Source organism: Podarcis erhardii (genome assembly GCF_964252035.2).
Source record: "Podarcis erhardii genome assembly, chromosome: 6".
Lineage (NCBI taxonomy): Eukaryota > Metazoa > Chordata > Lepidosauria > Squamata > Lacertidae > Podarcis > Podarcis erhardii.
In genome coordinates this window covers 77,281,481-77,308,455 of record NC_138510.1, presented here as the reverse complement: position 1 = coordinate 77,308,455, position 26,975 = coordinate 77,281,481, and the positions used below count along the sequence as shown (strand labels likewise).

At 43.0% G+C, this 26,975-nt stretch overlaps 2 protein-coding genes across 9 annotated transcripts in view; one reads left to right on the top strand and one right to left on the bottom strand.

Moving 5' to 3' along the window:
• Positions 1 to 21,814, top strand: part of LOC309343913 (very-long-chain enoyl-CoA reductase-like) — a 48,663-nt gene extending 26,849 nt beyond the window's left edge. Inside the window, exons 13-17 of one of the 8 annotated variants that reach the window (XR_014157410.1) lie at positions 1,475 to 1,586; positions 1,985 to 2,007; positions 6,473 to 6,609; positions 18,892 to 18,932; positions 21,717 to 21,814. Coding sequence is in view for 3 of the 8 variants with exons in the window: in XM_081866135.1 (XP_081722261.1) it covers positions 1,475 to 1,545 (71 nt within the window). In the remaining 5 variants the exon portion in view is untranslated. Of the gene's footprint in view, positions 1 to 1,474; positions 1,965 to 1,984; positions 2,008 to 5,454; positions 5,573 to 6,472; positions 6,610 to 15,421; positions 15,601 to 18,891; positions 19,237 to 21,716 lie in introns of those variants that run through there. The other 7 variants (XR_014157412.1, XR_014157413.1, XR_014157411.1 and 4 more) reach the window with 7 other exon arrangements.
• Positions 3,941 to 26,975, bottom strand: part of ABCA4 (ATP binding cassette subfamily A member 4) — a 101,765-nt gene continuing 78,730 nt past the window's right edge. Inside the window, exons 26-50 of the mRNA XM_081865624.1 lie at positions 26,198 to 26,403; positions 25,487 to 25,535; positions 24,624 to 24,850; positions 22,807 to 22,931; positions 21,693 to 21,791; positions 19,999 to 20,188; positions 18,028 to 18,122; positions 16,994 to 17,026; positions 16,632 to 16,737; positions 16,441 to 16,515; positions 15,494 to 15,663; positions 14,614 to 14,791; positions 13,282 to 13,397; positions 12,172 to 12,319; positions 11,553 to 11,676; positions 10,882 to 11,011; positions 10,596 to 10,716; positions 9,543 to 9,605; positions 9,342 to 9,448; positions 8,219 to 8,360; positions 7,561 to 7,695; positions 6,817 to 6,920; positions 5,975 to 6,067; positions 5,601 to 5,850; positions 3,941 to 4,703 (exon numbers count right to left, since the gene is read on the bottom strand). Of these exons, the coding sequence (XP_081721750.1) occupies positions 4,581 to 4,703; positions 5,601 to 5,850; positions 5,975 to 6,067; positions 6,817 to 6,920; positions 7,561 to 7,695; positions 8,219 to 8,360; positions 9,342 to 9,448; positions 9,543 to 9,605; positions 10,596 to 10,716; positions 10,882 to 11,011; positions 11,553 to 11,676; positions 12,172 to 12,319; positions 13,282 to 13,397; positions 14,614 to 14,791; positions 15,494 to 15,663; positions 16,441 to 16,515; positions 16,632 to 16,737; positions 16,994 to 17,026; positions 18,028 to 18,122; positions 19,999 to 20,188; positions 21,693 to 21,791; positions 22,807 to 22,931; positions 24,624 to 24,850; positions 25,487 to 25,535; positions 26,198 to 26,403 (3,209 nt within the window). The 3' untranslated portion in view covers positions 3,941 to 4,580. The remainder of the gene's footprint in view (positions 4,704 to 5,600; positions 5,851 to 5,974; positions 6,068 to 6,816; positions 6,921 to 7,560; positions 7,696 to 8,218; positions 8,361 to 9,341; positions 9,449 to 9,542; positions 9,606 to 10,595; positions 10,717 to 10,881; positions 11,012 to 11,552; positions 11,677 to 12,171; positions 12,320 to 13,281; positions 13,398 to 14,613; positions 14,792 to 15,493; positions 15,664 to 16,440; positions 16,516 to 16,631; positions 16,738 to 16,993; positions 17,027 to 18,027; positions 18,123 to 19,998; positions 20,189 to 21,692; positions 21,792 to 22,806; positions 22,932 to 24,623; positions 24,851 to 25,486; positions 25,536 to 26,197; positions 26,404 to 26,975) is intronic.

The window sequence follows — 26,975 nt, the reverse complement described above, 5'->3', positions numbered from 1 at the left end:
TGCATCACAAAATTTAGATAAGTGTGAATTTCTAAGGGTGGCTATGTTCTGGTTCTCATAGTTTTGGAAAGCGTAAATTTGGCTTTAAATGCAAAGTGAATTGAATTTGCCCCCATAGTTATCAGAGTAGGCTCAGGGATGCTTCCTTTTAAGTCGACATGCATAGGAGTGGGTTGCCCATGTACTTGCAAATGTAAGTAGAACAATTGGTACTTAACCTGAAGAGTAGATTTGTGTTGCCAGCACAGGACCACTGGTTGGGCTATGGCTTTGCCCCTTTGATGAAGGAAGGAGTGAAAATTTAGGAAATAGATGGCTCCTTTGTCCTCAGCATTGCAGACTCACTAAGCACAAGTAGTCCATGGAGTCTCATCAGTTAATAAGCAAATAACATACAGTAATAAAGCCGAATTCCTATGGAACAAGAACTTTTCCTAACTGTCTGAACTATTAAACAGTGTTGCAGGCCATTAGAGGGTGGGGCCCCAATGGTCCCACACTGGCAACACAAATCTACCATTCAGGTATGTACCAATCGTACTATTTCCTTTTGCCAGCATGACACCACTGGTTGGGACATACCAAAGCTCTCCCAACTAGGGTGGGTACCACTGCAAAGAAAACACTGTGAGGAGGCCTGTTGGAGGACCCTTTGGCCAATGGCGGTGTCAGCTGACAACCAGGTGTCTTGTCTTAGTGTATGGCAAGGGTACTGGGAGATGCTCAGGTGGCTGCCCTGCCGATTTTCAGTAGGGAGGCATTTGTGAAGGATGCCACCAGGACGTCTGCTGCCCCAGAGGAATGTGCTGTCGGTTTGGCAGGGACAGGTAGCCTTTGTGCCTCATATGCCGTGGTAATGCAGGTGCAAATCCATCAGGATTGTGTGTTTGGGGTGACTTTTCTACCTAACATAGAATGGTGGAATGATTGCCAAAGCACTTTGGTATGGGTTATATAGACCTTAAGTACCCTGCCTACATCTTAAGGCAGAGCTTTCCAAACTGTGTGTTGCTGGAAAGGGAGCAGATGGCCCGCCGATTTGCTAGTAAAACTGAATTACTATGTTGTGAAATGATGCATATCTAAAAAGTGTGTCACCAACGTGAAAAGTTTGGAAAGCTTTGGTCAAAGGAATGCCAGGCCTTTTCAAGAGGGTGGTATGGATTGGGAGGAAATCTACGTAGTATCAGTTCCTGCTGTAGGTGGAGTTTGGAAAGGACATTAGGCAGGATCAGAATGGAGGATGTCTTTGTCTTTGTGGAATATGCAGGGGCGTTGGACCACCAATAGGGTGTTAAGTTCAGATACTCTGCAGGCAGATGTGATGGCCACAAGGAATAAGACAAGGAATAATGATAGCGTGCAGAGTGGTAGCTCTTTACTGGTGGCTCCAGAGAAAGTCAGTGGGGGTACAAAAGGTAGCAGGAAAGGGAAAAGCTATTTTTAAAAAGTTGTTTTAAATTTGAAAATGAAGGTAAGCAGGTGAAGAATAAAGTAAATCAGAAGAGAAAAGGAAGAAAGTGTCAAGAGGAAAAAAGGAGTTAAATCATGGGAGCCCAAGGAAACTGTGACTATCTTCCTCAAAGGTAGGAACAAAAACTTCCTAAATCTCCATCCCTGCCCTTATCAAAGGGTCATAGCCTAACCAGTGGTCCCATATTGCCAAAAGGAAAGGTGTGGAGGTGTGGTCCTCTAGTTACTCTTCATATAATCCAAAATACAAGGAAATGTGGAAAACATTTTTCCTTATTTTGTGTTCAATGCATTTTAAGAAGGCTCTGTGCAAATCAAATCAGTAAATGAATAAGACATTATGTTACAAAGTTTTAAGAACTTAATTTTAAGACTATCAGCAAAGGGACTCTGACTGTTTCTTGATGAAGTTTATTCCTCTAGAAATGTACATAAATTTTTGCAACAATTTGTAAAGAGAATATGCAATAAATTCAAACTTATATTTTGAATTCTGTCGAATTAATTATAGCAATAGAAGACACATTGCGACTGGTGAGTGAAGTTTTAATATTTCTTTAATACCCAATCTTTTTCAAGTTAAAAAAATGCATCCATGATAAGATAAAAAACCTCTTGTTTCTTTTCACACAGACAATATGTAAATGTTTGTTATACAGCAAATTACATCTGAGAAATGCAAATCACATTTAATGACTTTCAGGATCTGCTTCAAGTTTGTTTCTTTATTCAAAGCTATGTTGGAATTATAGCATTGTCCGTCTTAATGCTCAGTAGAGGAAATCCTGAGCTAGACCTTCCCAACAGATAGCAGTCCATCCTCTGCAACTAATTCCATGGTTGAACTGCACTTAATTTTATGTATCGCCTAATATTCAACTGAAACATACTCCCTAGTCCTGCCATCAGACTGCCATCAGAGCAGCTCTTCTGTGATGTAGTTATTGCTGGGAGTGGCAGTCGTGTATCTATCAATATATCGCCCAGGACTGGTATGAATGGAATGGTGGTTTCACTCAGCGGTGTATCACTGGTGAAACCACCACTGCTCCAGAGTCCCTCTGCTACCAACGCCCAGTGTGCCAAGGGAGAAACATGCTGGAGGCAGAGGGACTCTGGAGCAGTGGTGGTTTCACCAGTGATACCACTGCAGAGGGAGAAACAAGTGCCATCAGCAAGACACCAATACAGCTTGTTCTTCTCTCGACTTCTTGAAACTGCTCGGCTGAGGAGCATGCAGCTGCCCTTGCCTCAGCCAAGCAGTTTTACGGAGGCGGTGATGGTTTGGGCGTTCTCTTTTAAAGTGCTCCCACTCCCCCAGCTGAGATATCTTCAAAGATGGAGGAAACGCTGCAAACTGAGCCTGTCAGGTTGGCAGTGCTTGCTCCATCCGTGGTGGGCGGGCGAGCTGCCTCCTTTACAGGAAGAAGTAGCTCACCCTTGCCTGCAAAGGCAGCTCCCTCAAGTGTAATGGAGTCCTTGCCTCCGGCTTGCACGAGGCAGAGGTGGGCAGGGGGACTCCTTTAAACTTCTCTGTTCAGGGGCACACAGCTGCCTGCCCCGCAACAGAGACATTGAGCTTTCTCAGCTGGGGGAGGGAGCCTTTCCATCCTCCAGCTAAGCAGCAGGCAGCAGCCAGTTGCATTGGCCCTAGCCCGGCGAGACACTGGGGTGAAAGGTTCACCCGGCACCTCGTGGGCTGGGGCCAATGCAGCTTGTTTCAGCATCACAGTACATCACCAAATCACAATGTTCGGCTGGTGATACATTGTGATGTTGAAAATCTAACATTGCCCAGCCCTAGTTGTGTAAGTTACTTCTCATTGGGTGTGTGTGGATGGTTAGGTTTTTAAACACCCAGTGTAGTCACTCAAAAAAGTGTGATGTCTGTGTGGTTGAAAGAGCTCCACCCCCAAAAAACACCCCAAACCCATGCAAGGAGCCATTTCCTGGCAGCTACTCTTCAATACCATAACCAAATTAAACAGAAAGCTATTTATTTTTTTGAAAAGTTTTACCTTCAACAGAGCCCCACAGTGGTTATAGCACTGAAACATAGAAAACAATACTAAAAGGTTATTGATCTTGAGATTAGAGCATCTTGAATCGAACCTCAGCTAATGCAATACTCCTAAGACATAAATCCTTTAAAAAAAGATGTCAGAATCAATAGCACCTTGGGGGAACCTCTTCTAGGTGATTTCCTGTTGACTTCACTAAGAGCTGCATACAACTATAGGCTAAATCCAAATCTCCACCTGTTAAGATTTTCATGGTGGGAAAAATGGCACAACTGTGAACTCCCCCATTGTACCTTTTAATTAGGTTTTAAGTAGGAGTTAAGTAGTATCAAGAGTTGAAAAAGAACTGTCAACAACTGAGGGGAATATTCCAACTTAAAACTAATCTAGTAAAAAGTGAGTCACTAATGTAAAGAAGGCTGTGAGAGACCAAATATTTCCTGTTGCTGGCAGTGACAGCCCATCTTGAGCTTGACTGCTGTCAAGTCTAGATTTGACCCAGAGCATTAATGCCACAGAACAATAGAGACTTTAAATAAACATGTGTGCTTGTTTCTCTTTTTGGTTAAGAATGAAACTAGGAGGCAAAGCACATGCATCCTTAAAAAATTTTTTACGAACACAAAAGTGATTTTGACTAAACTTAGTATCTACTCATTTGATCCCATCACTGTGCCAAGCTAAAGTTCCTAATATTACATTCTACTTTGCTAAAAAAAATTATTTAAGAAATGCACATGCAGCTTCACAGGGCAGAGCCCTCCACAGGCAGCTGTCAAATGTTAATGCAATATTTAAAAAATGCTTAACATACATTCAAAACAACCCATTTATAATACTAAAAACTGCTTTAAAAGCCCAGCGAAACAATTTTAGTAAAAAAAGACTGAAAAGCAAAGCTGGTTTTTTTTGTTCTGTAAAAGCTTAATAAAGATGGATCCCATTCATACATACTTCCTTTGCGGGCAAGTTCCAAAGATGCAGGGAAACCACTGAAAGGGGGCTAAAACCTGTGCTGGTGAGAAGCTTATTCAGGATTTGTAGCGCTCTGCTTGGGGAGTTTGCTTCACCTGTGGCAGAACTTCTCTATGCAGTTGTCTTCCGATAGAAAGCAGGGGTCACCTTCACCTCTCTACTAGCTCCCGCTGCACGAGGGTGGAGATGAATTTCCTCATCCTCCATCTGTTGTTTAGCAAAGTTGACAAAAACCTGTGGAAGGAAACCGGGAAATGCATAATCAGAACTGCACTTGCTAGAAGGAAGTAGGGAAATCCAGAATGTCTGTGACAATATCAAGAATAGAGGTGATTCATGACACCAGTGTTGACCTTGGAAAGATCTCTCCACGTCCTGCCCCCTCCCCCACCCGCGATGTTCATCTCATGCATGCAATTTTCTAGATCAGGACTGGTGGCTAAGCCCAGTACCTCTAAGATCAGGACCCACATGAACTTCAATCACCACCTGAGGCCCTTCTTTGTGTGCATCCCCAAACAAAGTTAGGAAGATGGCAACACAAGAATTGGCCTTTCCATTGGAAAACAAATAACCTGTGGCCAACCAGATGTTGCTTTAGAGCTGGAGTGAAACATAGGGGAAATAAGCTCTCCTCCTCCAATTAGACTCATGCACAGGCTGACCTGGCAGAAGTCACAAGACGTGGCGTGATTGACAAGGCAATTCTCATACAACGTGTGCAGAAATAAGCCTGCTTCTTACTAACAAGAACTTTCAAAAAGCACACATTAAATACATGTAAGGGTTTTTGTGAGAAAGAAATGGCTCTTTTTGTTCTGCAAAGGAAGAGCCATGTCTTGTGAAGTGAAGGCCATTATTATGACAAGTGCATCACCTTAGTATAATTGGTCTGCAATGCTTGGTTCTACTGAAAATGACTGACCACCAATATCTCCTCTTTAAATCAACACTTTCCTCACTTAATGCCACTCTCTATTTTCAGATGAATGGAATCTGGAAGCACACAGCCTTTTAGAAAGAATTGCCTGTTACTAAAACATACTAGGCATTGGGGGGTGGGTTTCCTAAGTGGCGGAGGGCTTGCATTTGTTGAGTCCCCCTCCCCATTTTTAGCATATATATTTTTACCTGATCCAGGGTGGTTTGTGTGACAGAGTATTCTTCAATATTCAGGTTGTCCTTGTTAGAGAGAATCAGCCGGAAGATCTTGGCCAGCGAATAGGCGCATATCTGGTACTGGAGCATGTTATGGTGCTTTTCTCTTTGTATGCTGCCAGGGAAGTTCACTTCTATGAAGTGTTCCGCTAGGCTCAGGTCTGGAGGCAATCCGGGTTTAGAGGCCTTTATTTTCATGCTGATAATGTATCCATCTCCGTATCTGTGAAATACCCATGGTATATGAAGTGACGGATTTACTACCCCAGTAAATAATATTCATCCATCAACTACACTAAATTACACTAAATCAATCAATAAACATAAGAAATGAATCATCAGCTTACTTGTACTTGAGATGCTGGATGGTGCCCAGGCATTTGAAGGTTCCCTTAACCATGATGGCTAGACGTGTGCAAAGCGCCTCACATTCTTCCATGCTTGTAAAGAGAGAAAGCTTGATGTAAAAAAGGCCTGTAGTCCCACTTACTCATATTGACCCCAGCCAGTAAATGCTCCATTGCATTGTAACTTTGTCAGGATGCTCAGCCATTATTGCAGGCTTGCTGCTGATAGGGGTCTAGAGAGAGCCCCTAACATTTGTGAGATAACTAGCCTCATACAGGCAACTCCCCATTCGTGCATGTTCATGGCACATGTGCTGGTTTCAGCACTGCAAGGGGGCCGACTGACATGCACGGTGCCTTGGAACACAACCCCCATGCTAATGGGGAGTGCCTGTATAACCAACACGCTTAAGTCTAATTAATTCACGAAGAGGTTAATGCCATAGTAAGCTGTCCTTCTAGGCTTAGCTAAGTTGCTCTGTCCACTTGGGAGGAAAGTATTGCTTCCCTCAGTCTGCCACGTGAACTCCAGTATGTAAAGAGGTCTGAAAAGAGGTTGCTCCAAGCTTAGACTGCTACCTGCATTTTCTGACTGCTGTATGGAAAAGCACATGAACTGGACCTTCAGAGAGTTTGTAAGTAAACCATTTTTAACTTTCCAAATGTGTGGTCTTTTTCTATGATAGGGGAAATGGTAGATTTCCACCTGCAAACTGAAGTAGTACATTGCTATGAGTACTGTATCACATGCTTTCTCTGAAGGTTTACAACAGCAGCAAGTATTTTTTTTAAAAAGGGTGTTAGATTCCCATACTGATTTTACATGAGGAGGTTTGTATTACCTGTGTGACGTAAGGACCACAGCTCTTCCGTCTCTGATCACACTGACAATTGAGTTCCATAAGAAGCGTCGGGACTGAGGGTCCATTCCTGTAGTTGGCTCATCCTGTGAGATGTGGATGATAATAATGATGTGGGTACCCTGAACAAAATACTGCAGCATATGCCCTATACGTAACCCAACAGCATTTCCTGCTAAGGGCTCCAGCCAGCCTGGAACAGGAGCTTTGTTAGTGCTATTTGGAGCTCAGTGAGAGAAGGACAGATACACCTTTTTATTTTATTTTTCATACTCCTGCAAGGCTCAGGTTTGCATTTTAGTATTCTTACTCTCACACATTCTAAAAAATGCACTTTTTCATGTGTTAGGATGAAACATGCCCCCAAATTTAATTTGGGGGGAAAGTGCGACTTAACCTTCCAAAAATATCAGAAACACCATTTGAAGTGGTTCAGCAGAGGACAGCAAGAAAATCAGGGCACTAAATTTTGCAAAGAACCACACCAGGCAAGAAAACAAAATTGGAGTTTGGCACTGTTTGGGGTGTTTCTCAGATTGGTGTTTTTAATAGTGTGTTGTGCACCATCTTGATATCTTACGACATGGTGACATAGAAATTACTTTTAGAAGTAAAGTAATGTGCACACCACACGGTGTACACCTGGAGTTTTCCACAACCTTACAGAATTGCCTTCATCTAAAGTGGCTACTTTTTACCTGGCCTCCTTGCTGCAAAGTGACTTACCAGAAGGACTAAAGGAGGGCAGCCTATCAGCGCAATGGCAGTGGAGAGCTTGCGCTTGTTCCCACCGCTGTATGTGCCTGCCAACTGATCTGCATACATCAGGAGACCAAGCTTCTGAATTCCCCACTCTGCAACCTGCGGAGAAGGGATAAAGGAGGTCAAAGGACTGGTAGTTACTTAAAACACAATGGGCTCAATCCAGTCCATGATGGGAGCAGAGTCTATTAAGGAATGCAGTTATTGGGTTAATTCTCCAGAATCCACACAGAACTCTTATTATGCATTGGTAACGCAAGAAAACTCTGCAGATTGGCAGGATGGATTTGCAGAATTATTTTACCAGGTGCAAGGTTGGCACGTGGAAACAACAGCAGCAAGGTGGTGTGGACTAGCCAGACTGGCTACCTGCAACTTTCACAGGGGTGAATGCATATCTGTACCGCAACATAGATAAGAATGTGCATGGACATCAAAGAGCCACCCAGGGATCTAACATCATAAGTAACTCCCTTTGGGGCCTGGATATCTTGGGATGAAATTCAAAGAATATATAAACAACTCTTGACTGATCAGCAATCATGGGATTTTTGGTTTTTTGTTTTTTTTAAGCATCATACTTTTTTAAAAAATTGAACATTGAGGAAGAATTTGTCCTTACCTTCTCAACTTCTGCTGCTGGGACACCACGCAGATTGGCATAAAGACGCAAGTGCTCTCTCCCCGTGAGCAGGTCATCAATCGCATCGAACTGTGGGCAGTAGCCCATGTTTTGATGAACATCAAACATGTGAGTCAATATGCTGAAGGAAAAAACCCCACCGTTATAAGATAAATTGCACAGAACAGGAGTTACCATGTAGTTAAGAAGAAATGCATGCTAACAGTGAGCTTATTTACCATATCGCCAATTTTATTCCATTCCTGCCATGTAGGATAGAGGAAAGAAACCAAAACAAGCTCACCTCAGGCCACGTGCATCTTGTAGGAGCTGGAGGTGTTGGGTGAGCCTACTTCCCTCTCCAGCCACCAAAAACATAATACGTGTCTGTATGTGTGACTTTTTCTCCTGCCATCAGCCATAGAACAGGGAAATATTGCTAACTGGCGGTGCAATGACAGTTACTCAAGTTACAGGGTGTTTTTATTCCTACAATCAAGCGGCATGTAAATTTTCCTAAATAAATACCGTATTTTTCGTACCATAGGGCGCACCAGACCATAGGGCGCATCCAGTTTTTAGGGGGGGAAATCAAGAAAAAAAATCTGCCCCCCCCAGCCCCAAAGAGCAGCGTACAGGCTGCGCACAACCTCTCCCTGCCGGAGGGCACAAGCCAAGGCAGCGAGCAGGATGGATCCCGCTCGCTGTTTTGGCTTCCCCTTTAGCCCCGTGCAGCCTCTCCTTGCCGGGAGACGCTGCGCAGGGCTTTCCTGGGAGGTGGGGGGATTCCCTCACCTCTCGCAAAAGCCCGCAGAAGCTGCGCAACCCCTTTAAAGAGATCGCGGCTTCTCCTGGCTTTCCTGGGAGGTGGGAGAAGGGACTGATGCAGCCAGTCAGTCCCTTCTCCCTCCTGTGGAAAAGCCCGCAAGAGCGCACAGAGCTTATGTGCGGCTCTTGGGGGCTTTTCCCACCTGCCTCCCCCCTGCATTTGCTCCATAGGACGCACACACATTTCCCCTTGCTTTTTAGGAGGGAAAAAGTGTGTCCTATGGTGCGAAAAATACGGGTAATTTCATTGTTCACTGGGCTGGGCTGACCCCTTCTGGCATTTTTCACGACATACCTGTGACCGGCAACTACAGCATCTCCAGATGTTACTTGAGTGTCTCCAGTCAGCATTTTGAATGTTGTTGTCTTGCCAGCTCCATTCACGCCCAAGAGACCGAAGCACTGGATTTTAAAGTAATCACACACTTTGTTAATTCCTGTAGGTTGTAAAAGTGAATCACTTCAAAAGGCTTTACAAAGTTGTTTCACAACCCACCTCTCCGGGACGAATGCCAACACAGAGTCTGTCCACTGCTGGTATGTGTCTACCTGCATAAATCTAGAATAAGAGGAGGATTTTTAAAAAATAATAATCTCTTCTATGAAATCTACAGCTAAAGGAATATTTTGGAACCTGGCATCTACAGCTTACAGGGACAAGAGGGTACAACATAATGGAAATTAGCATACCATCAGCAAAGTTAAATAAGAGAGGTCTAGGTAAAAACTGGGGACGCGGGTGGCGCTGTGGGTAAAAGCCTCAGCGCCTAGGGCTTGCCGATCGAAAGGTCGGCGGTTCGAATCCCCGCGGCGGGGTGCGCTCCCGCTGCTCGGTCCCAGCGCCTGCCAACCTAGCAGTTCGAAAGCACCTCCAGGTACAAGTAGATAAATAGGGACCGCTTACCAGCGGGAAGGTAAACGGCGTTTCCGTGTGCTGCGCTGGCTTGCCAGATGCAGCTTTGTCACGCTGGCCACGTGACCCGGAAGTGTCTCCGGACAGCGCTGGCCCCCGGCCTCTTGAGTGAGATGGGCGCACCAACCCCAGAGTCTGTCAAGACTGGCCCGTACGGGCAGGGGTACCTTTACCTTTAGGTAAAAACTGCTAAAAGCATACATATGGTCTCTAACAATTTAACAATCTTACTGATGAGTATGTCAAGGTGAGTAAGTTATCAAGAATTTTTTTTTATGCAAACATCGACTTTTTGTTTGCACATTTAGAATATTCTTCATATTTTTCATAATGAAGTACAGTAAATGGAAGTTGCAAGGAGTGATTCAGAGGCAGTGTCAACAGAAAGCCAGTAAAATGATGCTTTACAGTTATGTGTTAGATCTTCAACAATGGAATAACAGGAAGAAAAACAATACATTCCAGATGCTCCAAGGGATGCAAGCAGCTTCAGACTGATGATCAAAAGCCAAGGAAATAAGGGTCCAGGATGCCCCAGCCCCAAACAGAGGTTTCATGCTGGGCATACTGTCTTCCATTTCCAAGATAAAAGTAAAGCAAACACACTTTTTGAAACACTGCCTGGAAGAAGATTACCTTGGTCAGTTCTTGTAATTTCAAAATATCCATTCTGCTGCCTCCATTCAAGATTCGTTGCCTTTCCTCTGCAACATCCTCATCTTCATCCATAACGGGCACCATCGTGTTTTGGGCAAACCTGAAGAAGCCAGACAGAGCAAGTTCCAGGTGTGAAGAGCAGCCTTCATATACATATTGAAACACACATCCCACACTCAGAACAGTACTTTAGAAGGCAGGTGCATTAAAACTAACTAATTTCATACATACGAGACCTTTACAGGCCAAGAGTTTTCCAACATACCATCCTGTAGAGAAGAAACTATGTTGCGACAGAAGATTCAGAACAAAATAGACGACGCCCTGCACCGCCAGGGCAACCATGTTTTTTCCAGCAAAATCCCAGTGAAACGGGTTCAAGACATGTTCTTCCCCTTAGAGATGAAACCAACCAAAATCAACCTGAATTACTACCAAAATAGACAATGTGCTTTATCGGCAGCCACTGAAGTAATTGTTTTCAAATACAAAGACGGACTTTATTTTACCATTATCAATGAACTATTTTGCAATTTCTCTAGGTGTTTCCTCCTAATGAATATGCTATGCTGGTACCTTCCAAAAAAACCCAACCCACCTCAGTTATGCTGCCTCAGATAGAGAAATAAAATAATCTATCATTTTTAGAAGGGCCAAATGCACACAATTTTGTTTGCAGTTTGCTAATATATGATATAACTCATTGTTTTATTTTCACTAAATTCGGAATTTCAAAGTATGGCTGTGTTTTAATTGGTATTTTCTTCCGGAAAGTGAAAATTAGGTATGCCCTTTAAATGTGAACTGGATCAAAGTTCTGCACCCTCCCTACCCCTCTAGGGTGTATATTAAGTTCTGAAAGGGCCAGCTCCGTGTTCAAAAGCTTACTTGGGCATGGGGCAAAACAGAACAATTCCACGTTCCATCTGTACTTACCAAACCGAGCATATACATCAGTCACAGCTTGGTTCATGGCTAAGTCAATGAGTCCATGACCCAGGCAGAAATGAGGAAATACTAACAGGATATTTTTCAGTGTTTTATTGAACTGCAGCAGAACCTGCAAGAAACAGAAATACACAATATGCTAGCGCTATCCAGATTTACTCAAGAGTTCCTTTATAATTTAAGAAAACGTTGGGAGTTAAGATGAAAGGCTACACAATTCTTTACCTTGCTAGCTTTTATTGGCAAGAGAAATAGGATGCAGTAATTGCCGTGTAAATGAGGATGTGCAATTGGGATGTACCAAACAGGAAATTTAGGTGGCAGATGAATGCCCCCACGCCTTTATCCAGTGCTACTGGATTAAAGGAAAAGTGGACCTATAAAAGTGGATCCTGTTTTTGGCCAATCCCCCTTTAGAACTTCTAAACATCTTACGCTGGCCACAGCAGAGAGGCTCATAGATAGCAAAAGTTCATGGCAGTTTCAGCAACTGTTTCTAACAATATCTGACTTGGCACACATCCGCATATAAATACCCTTGCTGGATCATAGGTTAAAAAGTACAGTACTCTTGTCACAATAATGTCTATGACGAAAAGTCACTCACTGGGTTGTTCTCAAAGAGCTCCAGGACAAATGTAATGGCACTACTGTTGATACCAATGAAGAGGTTAATGCAAGACAAGGCAACGTAGGCAGTGCTTGGGATGCTGAAGAAGCAGGACAATGGGTACATCATAGGAATTATGGCCCATCTGCATGCAAAAACAGCAAAAAGTGAGGTAATAAATTATCTGCTTGGTGAACAAACTATGTCTGACCTTCTCTGCTTTTTTATTTTGCTGGTGGTGAGAGGTCCTGGGATAGGGAAGAGGTCATTTCTTGGCCACCCTCTTCTTGGGTGCCCTGCCACGCAGTTGATTCCAGAGAACAAGTGTGTTAACACCTGTAGCTAACTGACTTGCCTTCAGATAAGAAGGCTGGTGCAGTGTAGACCTTTTGGGATCCCTATGAAAGCACTTCCCCTTTAATTCTGTACTGCATACCTGGTGAGTGATGTATTATTGGGTGGTAATCGGAATTGTGTTTTGGTTGCCTGAGTGAGAGTCTGTGTTGTCATGTCCAAGAGCGGGCGAAAGAGTTATAAATTATGCTAGATGCTGCTATGCATTTTTGTAGATCCAACATTTGCTCTTTTAATAACTTGTTGGCTTGGCATTAGTTATCTGTATGGTTGAGAGTGAGGCTTGGATCTGTAAGATAGCTAAGGATATACATTCAGATCCCCCACTATCTGCCCACTTGATATGCAAAAATTCACTTATTCACACATAGGAAAATACTCCTTATTCCATTGGAAATCATGGACTTTTTATGCAAACACTTGCCTAATAAAGAATTTCCACATAACATATTGTGTTACTATCACAGTTATTTCTAATTGCTAACTCTTCTGTGGAAGTTTATTGCATTTTTTCAGGTGATTTTTATCCTTAAGGTCAACTTTAAGAGAATACTTTTTAAAAAATTAGGCCGCTTTGAATCTGTATTTTATATTTGACCTTGCTTTTAATATAGGTTGTAAACCGCTTTGAGACTTCGTTTCTGAAAAGTATAAACTGGTATTTAAATAAATGAAACAAGCACCCACTCAATACAACAGACACCCATATTTTGAATGTGTCTGGCTTTGTTAAGAATTAATGAAATTACTTACCCATATAGAAGCAGCAGTGCGATAAGTGCAGGAAGGTTGCTTGGGGACGTGTATGCTTTCTTTTTGAAACCAATGAATATTCCCACTACCAAGCCAGCACTCACTGCATAATTGACCTGGCACGGGGGGAAGAAAATGAAAACTCATTACAAACAAACAAAACACCTGGAAATCATTTGGAGCCATATCCCCAAATTTTGCACCAGCTTTTCCAATATTTTCCAGGATGCTTTCTACTGTGTATATTATTCTCCTGGTGAAACAGGAAAGCTGCCCAGAAATATAGGCCTTAGCTGGAAAATCATCATCATCAATCAGCATATTATTATATTATATTATATTATATTATATTATATTATATTATATTATATTATATTATATTATATTATATTATATTATATTATATTATATTATATTATATTATATTATATTATATTATATTATATACTTGAGTTTGGAATATTTTTGTTGGGTCTTCTTTAAAAAGAAGGTGGCAGGAAGAGACGTATGCGCATATCAGGGTTGGCTAACCATTGTTGCTCTGATGGGCTGCATTCACCCTTGACCAACCTTGAGGTGTGGCAACCCCACACCCCTTCTCACATGCACACAGGCCCCCTTCCCAGCTAATCAGTGCAGATCAGCTAACTGAGGTATCACCTCCTTATCAAATGTCTGACTTTAGGATTGAGGAAGAGGGCGATTTGTTTCATCACTGTGCCTGCTTTTATTTCTTCTTTTTGCCACCACCACCAAACTTGGCAGCATCTTGGGGACCAAGAAAAAAAATTGCTTAAGGCTCCCAGGCCGGGGGTTAGCTGCACTGTCCATAATGGGCAAAACATTTTTATATGGATAAGTGCTAGAATGGGCTCCGGCACCTACAGTAAAGGATCTTGTGGCATTGCTGGGGCAATCAGTGATACGATTCAACATCCGACAACTGCATAAATCACAATGAAAATTTAATTTATCACTTCAAGGTAAATAATATGACATGGATTGGGCTGATTTTATCTGATTAGAAAGAGCTGGGTGTCTGCTGCAACAAGGTTTTGCGGAAAGGCTGCATGACAGTATTTTACTGGGCTCATTGGAGTCCATTCAACAACATATGTGACATATATATATAAGGAGCTGCCTTATAGCGATTGCTTCTTCTAGCTCAGTACAGTCTACACTGGCTGGCAGCAGGTCTCCAGGATTTCAAGGAGGTATATCTTAGCCCTACCTGGAGATGCCAGGGATTGAACCTACAACATTTTGCATGCACTACCACTGAGCTGTGGGCCTCCTCTGTACTTTCTTACATCATGTCCATCAGCTACTTACAATGTCCCAAAGGAAATTGGTAAACCAGTAAACAAAAGGCCTCACACCGCTGACAAACTGGAGGTGCTTGGCTTTGGTCATCCGTTCTTGGATAAGGTATAAGACAAAGCTTGCTGGGATGAAAGACATGGCAAAGATCACACAGATGGCAACAACAGCATCTACCGAAGTGGTCAGCCTGCAGGGAGAAAAGTAGGCCGGGACAGCTAATGATCAAGTGTTGTATTATTATTGTTTAAAAAACCAACAGCAACACCTCGATGTATGTACTGTCTCTGAGGTTCTCTCAAGATCTCACAAGATTACATCTCCAAGCATGTGGCAATTGGTGAATATAAGCCCCCTCACATCATCTGAGCAGCCAGAAGCAACGTGGCTAGTATGCACGCCACTGAACAAACAGAAGTAGTGGTGTAGCGTTCACGAGCACCTATCAAAATGTCACTATATATGTGACAAACCTGCCCACCCACAAATAACTTGAAAAATGTGCCATTGGGTTGCCACACCAGCAGTGAATCTAGGTGAAAACCATATTATTTTTAAATAAGTAAGAGGAAATAAAGATTAAATGTAAAAAATAAAAAATAAAGTATGGGCTGGCATTTGATGACACCGGGAAAACCCCCCTGCATACATGAGCAGCACCAATTCCACAATAAACTCCCACCTGAAAGCACCCTCTGTCATCTGTTCACCCTAAACCTGTTGCTAAATGAAAGGACAGTTTCTAACTAAATTAAAGAGTAGCTTGATTTCTGCACTATACTTAGTGAAAGTATCATAAATATTTTTATCTTTCATACAGGCACATTCCAAGTCACGGTACCCATGCTAGCAAGAAGGGAGGGAAACATAACAGCAAACTTTTCTTGCTTACACAGTGACTTCAGAGAGCTGCTCCTTCGTGAGGTTCAGTGGATGATTGATAGCAGTTATGCCATATTCCTCGGGGTCTTTGCCAGTCTGCAGATTGGCTCTCAGGATTGCATTGTTGGCTATGTTGAGAAAACTGACCATGGCATGCCAGCCTTTGTTGTTAAACCACACCTGGCAGAGGAAGTTAGCTCATTAGCAACTTGAGCAAGACAAGTTCTGCCTCTTCTTTATTTCATCACCTGGCTATATAAGTGGAAATGGGTCAAGATCTCAGAACTTTGCTGGGGTGGTACTTCATATGTCTTGAAACAGGTGGCATTCGTCCCAAAATTTAATGCTTGCCTTTCCCTCTAAAAAGCAAATAAAACCCCCTTTTCATATCTTAAATAGGGTTTCCTTCTTTCTTTTTCTTCCTTCCTTCCTTCCTTCCTTCCTTCCTTTATTCAGTTAAGGTAATACAACAAAGCCACTGTTCCCTTAGGTGTGAATGTTAAATGCCAGGAAAGGGAAAACTTGTCCATTTTTGACCAGGGGTTCCTCTTGTCCCATGCCTAGAAAGCAATGGGTTCGAGTGGTTTTCCACTTGCCCCACTCCTTTCCCAGGGAAACCTCACTCTTTAGTGCTCAACTGGAGCAAATGTCTACCTGGAGGAAGCCCAAATTGCCATTTCCTCCGACTGAGCATTAAAGAGCGGTTTCCCCCCGGCGAAAAGCAGTGGGACAAGAGGAAGTGTTGATAAGCCCTAGGTTTTGCAGGATCCCATAGTGCATGGATGGGAAACCTGTGACCCTCCAGATGCTGGGACTACATCGGCCACAGGCAGCAGGGCTGGTGGTCAAGGAAGATGGGAGTTGAAATGCAACATCATTGGTAGGGACACAGGTTCCCTATCCCTGATATAGTGCTTCTAAACATGGAAAGGTTTAGTCTTAAATATAAAAAAATACCTTAATATTGTATTCAGTTTCCATGTACTTAAGAAAATTTTCCATTTCTTTAGAGGCAGCCATTGTTGCTTCACCCTAAATAGCAGAAAGCAAGGGCTAAATTTTTCTGCAGTGTAAACATACTTTAATGCCTATAGACACAGGGTGGGGGGAGCTTACGATTACATAAAATCAGAACAATCCTTGCTTACCCCTGTTATGTTCATCATCTCACCAAGATCTCTCAGGAAACCAACAATCTGCTCTCCAGTGACATGCAGTATTGGGAGTTTTCCTCCAATGGAGATTCCTCCATATCTAAAACACAAAGAGGACATGACCATCAATTGGTCATGGAGAACTCCATCTTTCTATGAATAGATTAATATACTAAACATTTCCTTAATAATAAATGTGTCTTTCTTACAGAAAAGAAGTACATTACTCAATGTTGAGCGTGGAATATAATTATAAACCAGATAACGACTAGGTTAGTCATATCATGCTATCTGTTATGCTTTGGCAAAGTCTTTAGGCTTCAAAATTCAACAGAAAACCTACAGTGCCTTCCTACCTTTTCTCATTGACCCAGTATTTGCTCTTCAAACTGCAAAAGAAAATGAAAATATTATATTCCACACAAAGTCGGGTTCTTTCAGATTCAGGGAACTGCTGAATAAAATATCTGGGGACAATGGGCTGTATAAGAGTGTTTTCAATAAAAGTATTTTCAAAGCGCAAGGATATTTGGCTTTGCAATGGAATTTCCCCTCCTCATCTCCCCACAGATTTGGGGAGGACACGGGCAGGTAGGAGAGGGAGGGGAAGTTCCATTGCACAAGTGGAGGTACTTCATTGGATGCTGCAGAGTGTGACTTCACAAGAATATCTAATCCTTACTCGGATGGCGAGTGATCTTACCCTCTATCATTGTTCCCGACTACCACTCATTAATCTGACCTTCTTGTACAGGTACAGATGGATTGCCCAGAGATAGCCTACACATGTACACCTGTTCTATGCTTTTTCTGTGCAGACGTTGGATGGCCATCCGTCATGGATAACTTAGCTGAGTTTCCTGCATTGCAGGGGGTTGGACTAGATGACCCTTGGGTCCCTTCCAACTCTTTTAAGTGTGCATAACAAAGCTTGAAAAGCTGTGATGCTGAACAGGAACAGTGGCAAGAGCATCACAACACCAAAGCTGCTTTTAATAAAAAGCAAGAACAAAGCTGCTGTGGCTTCATTAAACATATTTGTGTATAACATATAGTTTGCCCTCACAACCCAACCTTGTGCAGAGTTAGGAGCAGCAAAGTTAATTGGAAGCAATGGGTTTGCTGCTTGCACACCTAGCTCTGCACAAAACCAGGGATGGTTAAGCTGTGGCCTTCCAAATATTGTCGGACTACAACTCCCATCAACCCTGACCACTGATTGATAGTTGGGGCTGATATTATAAACCACAGTTATTTTATTCAGTGTCCTAACGAATGGAGAACTGAACAGTGGGCTGGGTATTCAAAACTATTCAAACCATTTCAAGGTAATTGTTCAGAGCCTCAGTCTATACAAGCTGCCGTGGATTTGTAAAAAAAAGTTTCCAACCTGCTTCTTATGAGGGTGGGATAGGTTTTCACCAGGAAATCGGAAATATTTCGATGAGTGAGATCCTGAAGAATTTCTGTGCTACGCTGAGCTCTCTAAAAGGCAAGAAAAGGACAAATGGATTAAGAAAACAACTGTTAAATCCCTCATGGTTAGAATTTGGCAGTTCAGAGAGGCAGGCACAGAAAGAGGTCACACTTCAGTGATTGCTAATTTTGATTTACAGTGAGAAATGGCTCCTCTACTAAAACCATAGAACTGCCCTGACTACTTGAAGTTTCAGGAGGAACTTCTGGTCTTATTCTATATCTTGAATTCTGATCACATAAAATATCAGCAATTTGCAATCAAAAGCCAGGCAAGTTTCACTGAAGGCTACCAAAATATTTGTAAGCTTTGATAAACCTCACCCTAAAAATGTATGCAAATGACATTCAAAACCATAGCAATGGATCTTCTCGATTGCGAACTAGTGTCATTTCAGCTTTGGGGAATTAAAAGACAAGAAACAACTCGGCAGCTAGCAAAAACCACCCATTCACGTAGTATATGAATTTAACCACAGAGTGGCAGCACTACCCTTCATTGGAAGACAAATGAGACTATGCATGAGGTTTTTTTCAAAGTAACAAAATATGACCAACAAGCTATTTCAAGAAGAGCATTGTGAAATTGTTTTTCTGCGCAGCCCTGTTTTCTGGGAAAAAAGCAGATAATGAAACCTCAATGTTCAGTTTGGCAGTTGCCCAACAAGATTATTAACAAATGAATCTCTCTTGCAGCTTAACTATTAAAAGTGATATTACTTTTCTAAATTATCTTTACAACCATCGTGAGAGGCAAATCTCTATTCTATTTTAACAGATCAGGACATTGAGGTAGAAAGCTTGGGACATACTCCAAAGGTGAGCCCACAAAAGCTGAATAGGATTTGAACTCGGGTCTCCCAGATCCAAACTGCATTTCACAAGCACATTGGATCAACTCCACAAAAAGCAAATCCACAATAAGCTTCTTACACAAGGTGTAACTGAATAAGAAGAGCCAGCTGGATACAGACCTGAGGCTGACAATGGCTTGTTGTCATAACCATGGTTTAATGTTACATTTGAACCAGAATTATATAAGGATACTCAAAAGGACTCCCTTAAAATCCATGTACATTTTGCTTGTGAATCGCTGCTTCATGTATTAAAAGGATTTTCTCTATATGTTTTCAATATATGATAGGTAGCGTACTGTAGAATTTGGTGCAAAACTGGGTTCTTTTGGGAGCTTTTGGTTATAGAAGAGTGGCCGAAAGAAACCTGCATGTTCCCAAAGGAGTGTCTCAAACTTTAAAAAATATCATTGCTGCTGCCCTTCTACTGTGGCTCCCCATATCCCCACATGCTCATTTCCACTATAGCAATCCTTCCAAGATTGCCAAATACTACAACTGACAAACTGAGTGAGTGAAGCAAATTATGGAAAGTAACACAAATGTGGGATGTGGGTGGCGCTGTGGGTTAAGCCACAGAGCCTAGGACTTGCTGATCAGAAGGTCGGCGGTTTGAATCCCCGTGACGGGGTGAGCTCCTGTTGCTTGGTCCCTGCTCCTGCCAACCTAGCAGTTTGAAAGCACATCAAAGTGCAAGTAGATAAATAGGTACCGCTCCATTGGGAAGGTAAACGGCGTTTCCGTGCGCTGCTCTGGTTCACCAGAAGCGGCTTAGTCATGCTGGCCACATGACCCGGAAGCTGTACACCGGCTCCCTCGGCCAATAAAGCGAGATGAGCACTGCAACACCAGAGTCGGCCACGACTGGACCTAATGGTCAGGGGTCCCGTTACCTTTAAACACAAATGTATTGTAAATGCAAAATTTAGTGTGTGTGTGTGTTTTAGCATACTGTCAATCCACCTGAAACCAATTCAGTGGCAACCACAGTGCTTCAAACAGGCAAATGCCAACCAAGCAGTCTTTCTTACCTGTGGGGGAGGAAGTCCTCCAGCTCCCAAAGGACACTCCGGTAGCATGGTGAGTTTCTTCCGAGTACTGCATTTGCAGGATGGTGAGGGGTTCTGGGGATGCCACGTATTAGTTTGGAAAAGGGCAGCTATGTTATAAGGGACAGCCGGTGTCCTCCAGGCAGTTGATGCATTAACGCAAGGGTAGTTCCTACACAAGGAGACAAGAGCACACATGATCTCATTAGCGATGTTAATATCAAACGGGCCATGCTAGATCTCGGAAAATTTGCAATTATATATCTCGCCTTTACAGTACCAACCGTTAAAAAGGAGCAGTTGCCTTAAACACATTACAAACCCAACTCCATGTATCAAGTATAGGGCTGAGCAATGTCAGGTTTTCAACTTCACCAGCTAAACACTGCAATATATCACGATGTCTGAAACAAGGATGGAGTTATGTAGAGGTGAATCGGGTGATGTTCTGGCAACTGCTACTACTTAGGAGTCTAAAACGGATCCATTTTTATTTTTAAAATATTGTTGCAAGTGGTAGTATAGTACAGAGCAACAAGGGCACAACAAGAATCGTGAGAGAAGTGATGACTGCCTTCATGAATTTTCCCATATAATGATTTTTTTTATATAATGATTTTTTACATAGCACAGGCGCACATTGTGATTTGTGATATATCGTCATGTCCAGCGTTACAAAACAGTTACCACAATGTGGACTTCAAACCAATTTTGGATGGGGTATCAATACATCGCCCAGTCCTAATCACCTATCCTGTAACTAAAGGGCTATTTATACTACAAGCCCATACAACCTGTTTGGGGCACATCTAGGCCAGGGATTCTCAAGCTTTTTGAGCCAAGGGGCACATTTTAACATTAATGGAGCTATTGTGGACACCAATAGATATTGTGGAGGCAACCCATGTGTGGAGCGACCCCTAAGTCCTTACACAGAACCATTCCTTTCTTTGTATTTCATATTTTTATTCTCTTAAATTTGGGGTGCTTTGCTATGTTTCTCTACACAGCACAGGGACATGAATTCAACTGTGGGTCTGACTTTGTGGAACTCCCTCACCTTGCCCTGCTGAACTTAAGGCACTTTTTATTACAGGAGGTATTTTAAGTAAATTGCATTATGCTTATTTTAGGTTTGCACTAATATATATATATATATATATATATATATATATACACACACACACACACACTGCCCATCTTACTCGGTTTTCCCCGCCACTCTGGGCAGCTTCCAACAGAATATACAAAAACACAGCAGAACATCACACAGGAAAAGCTTCCCAAAACAGCGCTGCCTTCAGATGTCTATGGAAGGTTGTATCTCTTTGACATCTGATGGGAGAGTTTTCCGCAGGGCAGGCACCACTACCAAGAAGGCCCTCTGCCTGGTTCCCTGTAACCTCACCATGTCATTTGATGAATTTATTTCATGATTGTTCTGTAAACCGCTCTGTGACCTTCTATGGTGAAAAGCAGTTTACAAATTCGGAAATAAAATAATTAAACCAACAGACAAAATCCCCAGTTTTGTCACTGGTGACAACAACATTCTCCGAGATTTTCACTGGCTGGGAAACTTCCGAGGCCAGTTCCCTACTGTTTCAAGCACTACTGATGCCACCCTGCGATTGAATAGATTAGATTAGATTAGTAGAGAGAACAAAGTGACTTACTGAAGGGTCTCTCTCTTCAAGCAGCGATTTCCAAATCCCGGTTTATTTAAGAAGGCGTCAATAAGAGAAACCATCTGCTCACTGCCAGGCCGCTCATTGCTAATGAGATTGGATGAGATTTAAGGTTATAAAAAGATGCTGACTGCAGATGCAAGACAGTGGCGAATGAAAATCGGCTGATCACACAGGTAGGGTCAAGCCACAGGATATGTTAATGATCAACTGCCCATTGTAGGATAAGGCATACTAAGTGCAAAAGGATTATAGGAAGGACAAGGGCATTTTCGACCCATGACCAAGGCACTGATTTCTAAATGCAAGGTGAAAACCACACACACATCCATTCCTTGTTAACAAGAAGACAATAGTTTTTGTGTCGGAGAGATAATTCCCTGTACTGTACCTTGTCCATTCATATCTCCTGGCTATCCACACATTTTCCATATAGTCTAATGCTTTGGGCTGGTTCAGAGAGTCTGTATGTATTTTGTACTGGTTTCATACAATCTTTCCATCCTGCTTTCCAGGTGGAAAAATTATGGAAATGGAGCACACACATGTATACAAGTGACACACATCAATATGGTGTGTGTGCCCACAGGTTTTTTCATGTTTGAGGTTTGAGGTTATACAAACTGGCCATAAGTGATAAGCATTCACATTCACCCAGACATCACCTATCTGCATATTTTTGACACTGCAATAACTTAGCTATTTAGAGCAGTGTGGATGGACAGAAAAAGAAAAATATTGAGCAGCAAACCCAGTGTCTTGTTTTCATTACACAGAAGCCAAAGTATCTCAAACAAAGCAGAAATTGTACACGGCATTTTAATGGATCTACTGAATTAGCTAGCAACAATCCTAGAAGGTAGGGCAGTGCTACTGTTACGCCATAAACATGACGCTAGCTAACCAGGAGGAAGATGCAAAATCTAGGCTGGAAGAAAAGATCAGTCGTGATCTGAAAAAGTCTGAGAATGACTTCAGCAGCTAACTACGGACTACATTTGCATGATTTAAACCGGAATGAAGCAGCAGGGAACTAGAATCCACTCAGCAACAAGGCACCACAAGTGCTATTTAGGAACGAGCGAGGAAGGTCTTCTCTGACCTGAAGAAAGTGAACTGGTGCCCATAGATCCAAGGGTGGAGAGTTAAACTGGGGTATTCACCAAATGGAGGAATGATTACTGTAAGTATCAGAGCCAGCAGCACAAAGCTGGCAGGTAGAACAATCTGCAGGCAATATGGAAAATGTCAGCCACCGGCAGGGTTCACAGCACACCAGCGGTATCTAAGTACCACTCAGATAACACAGAAGCGCACTGACTAACAACACAAGTGGATACTTGTGCTGGAAGTCCACATAGGTCTGATAACACTACATGTCATACATCAAAGAATAAGAGTCAAATCTGCATTTTATAACTCACGTTTTTCTTTAATCGTCCCAAATTTAAAGAGAATGGCAGCATAAGCTAATAGCATAGAGTATTATGCTATAGCGGGACGCGGGTGGCGCTGTGGGTAAAAGCCTCAGCGCCTAGGGCTTGCCGATCGAAAGGTTGGCGGTTCAAATCCCCACAGCAGGGTGCACTCCCGTTGCTCGGTCCCAGCGCCTGCCAACCTAGCAGTTCGAAAGCACCCCCGGGTGCAAGTGTGCAAGTAGATAAATAGGGATCGCTTACTGGCGGGAAGGTAAACGGCGTTTCCGTGTGCTGTGCTGGCTCGCCAGATGCAGCTTTGTCACACTGGCCACGTGACCCGGAAGTGTCTCCGGACAGCACTGGCTCCCGGCCTCTTGAGTGAGATGAGTGCACAACCCTAGAGTCTGTCAAGACTGGCCCATATGGCCAGGGGTACCTTTACCTTTACCTTTTTGTTATGCTATAGCACATTATGCTAATAGCGTATTAGTATATAACTAAAGATTATAAGAATGTGGGAACATAGGAAGATTATAAGAATGTAGGAACATAGATTATAAGAATGTAGGAACAGAGGAAGACCCCTCTTCACAAGTCAGACCATTGCTCCATCAAGCTCAGTACGGTTTACAATGGGACCTTCTGCACACAAATCAATGTGCTCTGCCAGAGCTGTGGCCTCTCCACATATATGGATACATGGAGTTTTCAGTACCTATGGAATACGACGATTTTGTTCTCAGTTTTTGTCTGTATTTGGATACCTTGTTCTCCACTCAAATCAAACTTGCACAATTGGGCTTCTCTTACAGAAGCGTGTTGTTTTCTTAATTGTAATGGGATGCATCATTGACAGTAAAGGACAATAGGCCACCTACTCAAGTGGATGTCTCTGTTCTAAGATCTCATCATTTAAAAAAACAAAAACAGCTACATTCTTGGCTGCTGTTATTAAAACGTGCAGCAAGTTGATAGCAGAATTTATATCATCACCCTGATGTCAATAGCAAATTAGTGGAAGTACGTATGTATGCTGCTCTGGGTAATTCTGAAGACCTGGTATAATTTGTTGTAGACTGTATACACCCAATGAAATTAATTGACAGAAGCCGGCCTTAGCTTGATTTGTATCTGGAAAGAATGTTTTAGGATCTGGTTTATCGGGCTGCATTTTTAAGTACAGCCCAGTGATAGGCTTATAATGTAGTGAGGTGCTTTTACAATAAGATTGTACTTCTTTCTCCCCTTAAGCCTGTTATAAATGCAGGTGTGTATAATTGTGAATGCCATATGGAAGAAACTAGGCATGCGCAGAGTTTGTCTGAGGCCCGGAGCGGGAGTCTTGTTAGAATAAAGTTCTAAACTCAAACAAAAAAGCCGGGGTGGGGTGGGGCCCCTGGCCAGCTTAGCCCTCTGAAAAATGGGGGCAGTATACTGGGCTGCCCCCCACCCCACATGGGCCTGGAAGAAGCCCTTGTGACTGTAATGGAGGAGCACATACCTGAGCAAGGAAGTCTTTAAAGCTACGTGTACTGTGGTGGAATCGTTTGATGAAAAGTGCTTTGATCTGCTGAAAGGTAAGTTGGCAACCTTTGTTCTGCCTCGATCCTTTCCCGCCACTCCCATCCCCTTCCTGTGCCACAGGCATCCGAGAAGTGCCATTGGCTGCTGGAGCAGTCTGGTGGGCTCCCTCTTCTTGTCCAGCAGCACCATTCTCCTGTGCAGCTCCTAAAGTTTGCAGATCAAAGTTGCCATGCCAATTTCTTCATTTACATTTACATTTTTTGCCTTGCCATTCATGAAACTGTTGAGTTTCTCCAGGGTTTGATCGTTTAGAAAACACCACTTCCAAAGTGGCATGATAATAGCGCAGCTACACTTGCAGCAGGAAACGTTTACAGATCTAATAGAAAATAAACTCAGCAAATGCCTACCGTACTGGTTCAGGTCTTCCCCATTTTCCATCAGTTTGTGAGCTGATGAGCTACATCTGTTTGATTCTGGATTTGCATCGCTATGGCTAAAATAAAAGCATGGCCCCACTGGACCTAGAACCGATGCTCAAATAGGTTCCCTAACCCTTTCATTGTTGAAGAATGCCCTCACCTGGAAACCTCTAGAAAAACATACCCATAGCTTAAGATCATAATGGTCTGGAGTTCCCTATTCCTACCCTACCAATGGCTAGGGATGTAAGAAGGCATCCTTCTAGGGAATGGAGCTGGGACTTTCTACAGTTCTGCCACTGATCTACAGCCCTTCCCACACACTAGTGGCTCTTGTTTTCAAATCAGTAGTCTATTAAGATGTGGCAGATATTTAAATCAACTTTTTAGCATGGTAATAGATGACAAGAGAGTTTACCTGCATTCTGTATTCCAGGGTCAGCCTCTGCTGTAACCTTCAAGAAAACCTGCAAGAGAGATGCATAAATATGTTCTGTGGGGACATGAGAGTCTTGGAGCATCCTCTTCCCTCTGCCCCACAGTAATTTGGCAAAGAGCTTGAATTTACTGGAAAACAGTAGAACCTACTGTACCATTAAGGTAAAGGTAAAGGGACCCCTGACCATTAGGTCCAGTCGTGACCGACTCTGGGGTTGCGGCACTCATCTCACTTTACTGGCTGAGGGAGCCGGTATACAGCTTCCGGGTCATGTGGCCAGCATGACTAAGCCACTTCTGGCGAACCAGAGCAGCGCACGGAAACGCCGTTTACCTTCCCGCCGGAGCGGTACCTATTTATCTACTTGCACTTTGACGTGCTGTCAAACTGCTAGGTTGGCAGGAACAGGGACCGAGCAACAGGAGCTCACCCTGTCGCGGGGATTTGAACCACCAACCTTCTGATTGGCAAGTGCTAGGCTCTGTGGTTTAACCCACAGCGCCACCCGTGTCCCCACTGTACCATTAGCTCCCCATAAATCCAGATAGGATTCTTGTTGTCTTAAGAACTCAGACACACGCTTAATATTTACAAAAATCTTGTTACTGATAGGCTATAAATGTCCATCCAAAATTATGAAAGAAAAGGCGGGAGGGACAGAGAGCGAGAACACTCCACAAAGTTAACAACCTCTTCAAGGGGCGTGTCGGAGATCCCAAAACTGCTGAGTCCCACATCTGCCAGGGTTTCCTCCAATTCCCTGAAGAGACTTGCATATGCTCGCTGTTTGAAATTCTTACTGGGTAGAAGATAGATAAGTTCCTGACCAATACTTTCTATTAACTTGGCTTCTGGAACATGGTGGTGGATCAGTTCATTTAGTTCATTCACATCACCTGCAAAGAGGCAGAACAGAGTTTGGAAAAAATGAATGGCGAATTGCTTGTTTGTTTAAGTATTTACTTGCTTCCGACCTTTATATCCCAGCTTTCCCCAAAGGAGTTGAAGGTGCCTTCCATTGTTCTTCTCCCCCTCCCCATTTTATCCTCATAACAACCATGTGATACAGGCTAGGCCTTGAAGGTTATGACTGGAATAAGGTCATCCAGTAAGCTTCATAAATGAGTCAAGTTTTGAGCCCTGGTCTCCCACATCCTAGTCTGACACTGATCACTACGCCATACTGGATCGACAGTTGTTTGAATTTCAACAAGCCAGTTAGGAAGAGCTGTCCTCCCAGGATACACAGTACATGTAGAGGCTTACTAGAGACTGTAATCACCATAGGAGCCAACTCCTTGGCAAGGTCCCTTTGCCCCCCTCAATAAAATATTTGAGGGAACCAGGGGCCCCCAAAGTTGATGGGCATTGCCATTTGAATGGTGGGTGTGTGCTGCTTCTTGTGATCTATTATGTGGGGCAGGACTTACCTGCCCCCCAATATTTTATTCATTGGCACCCCTGCCAA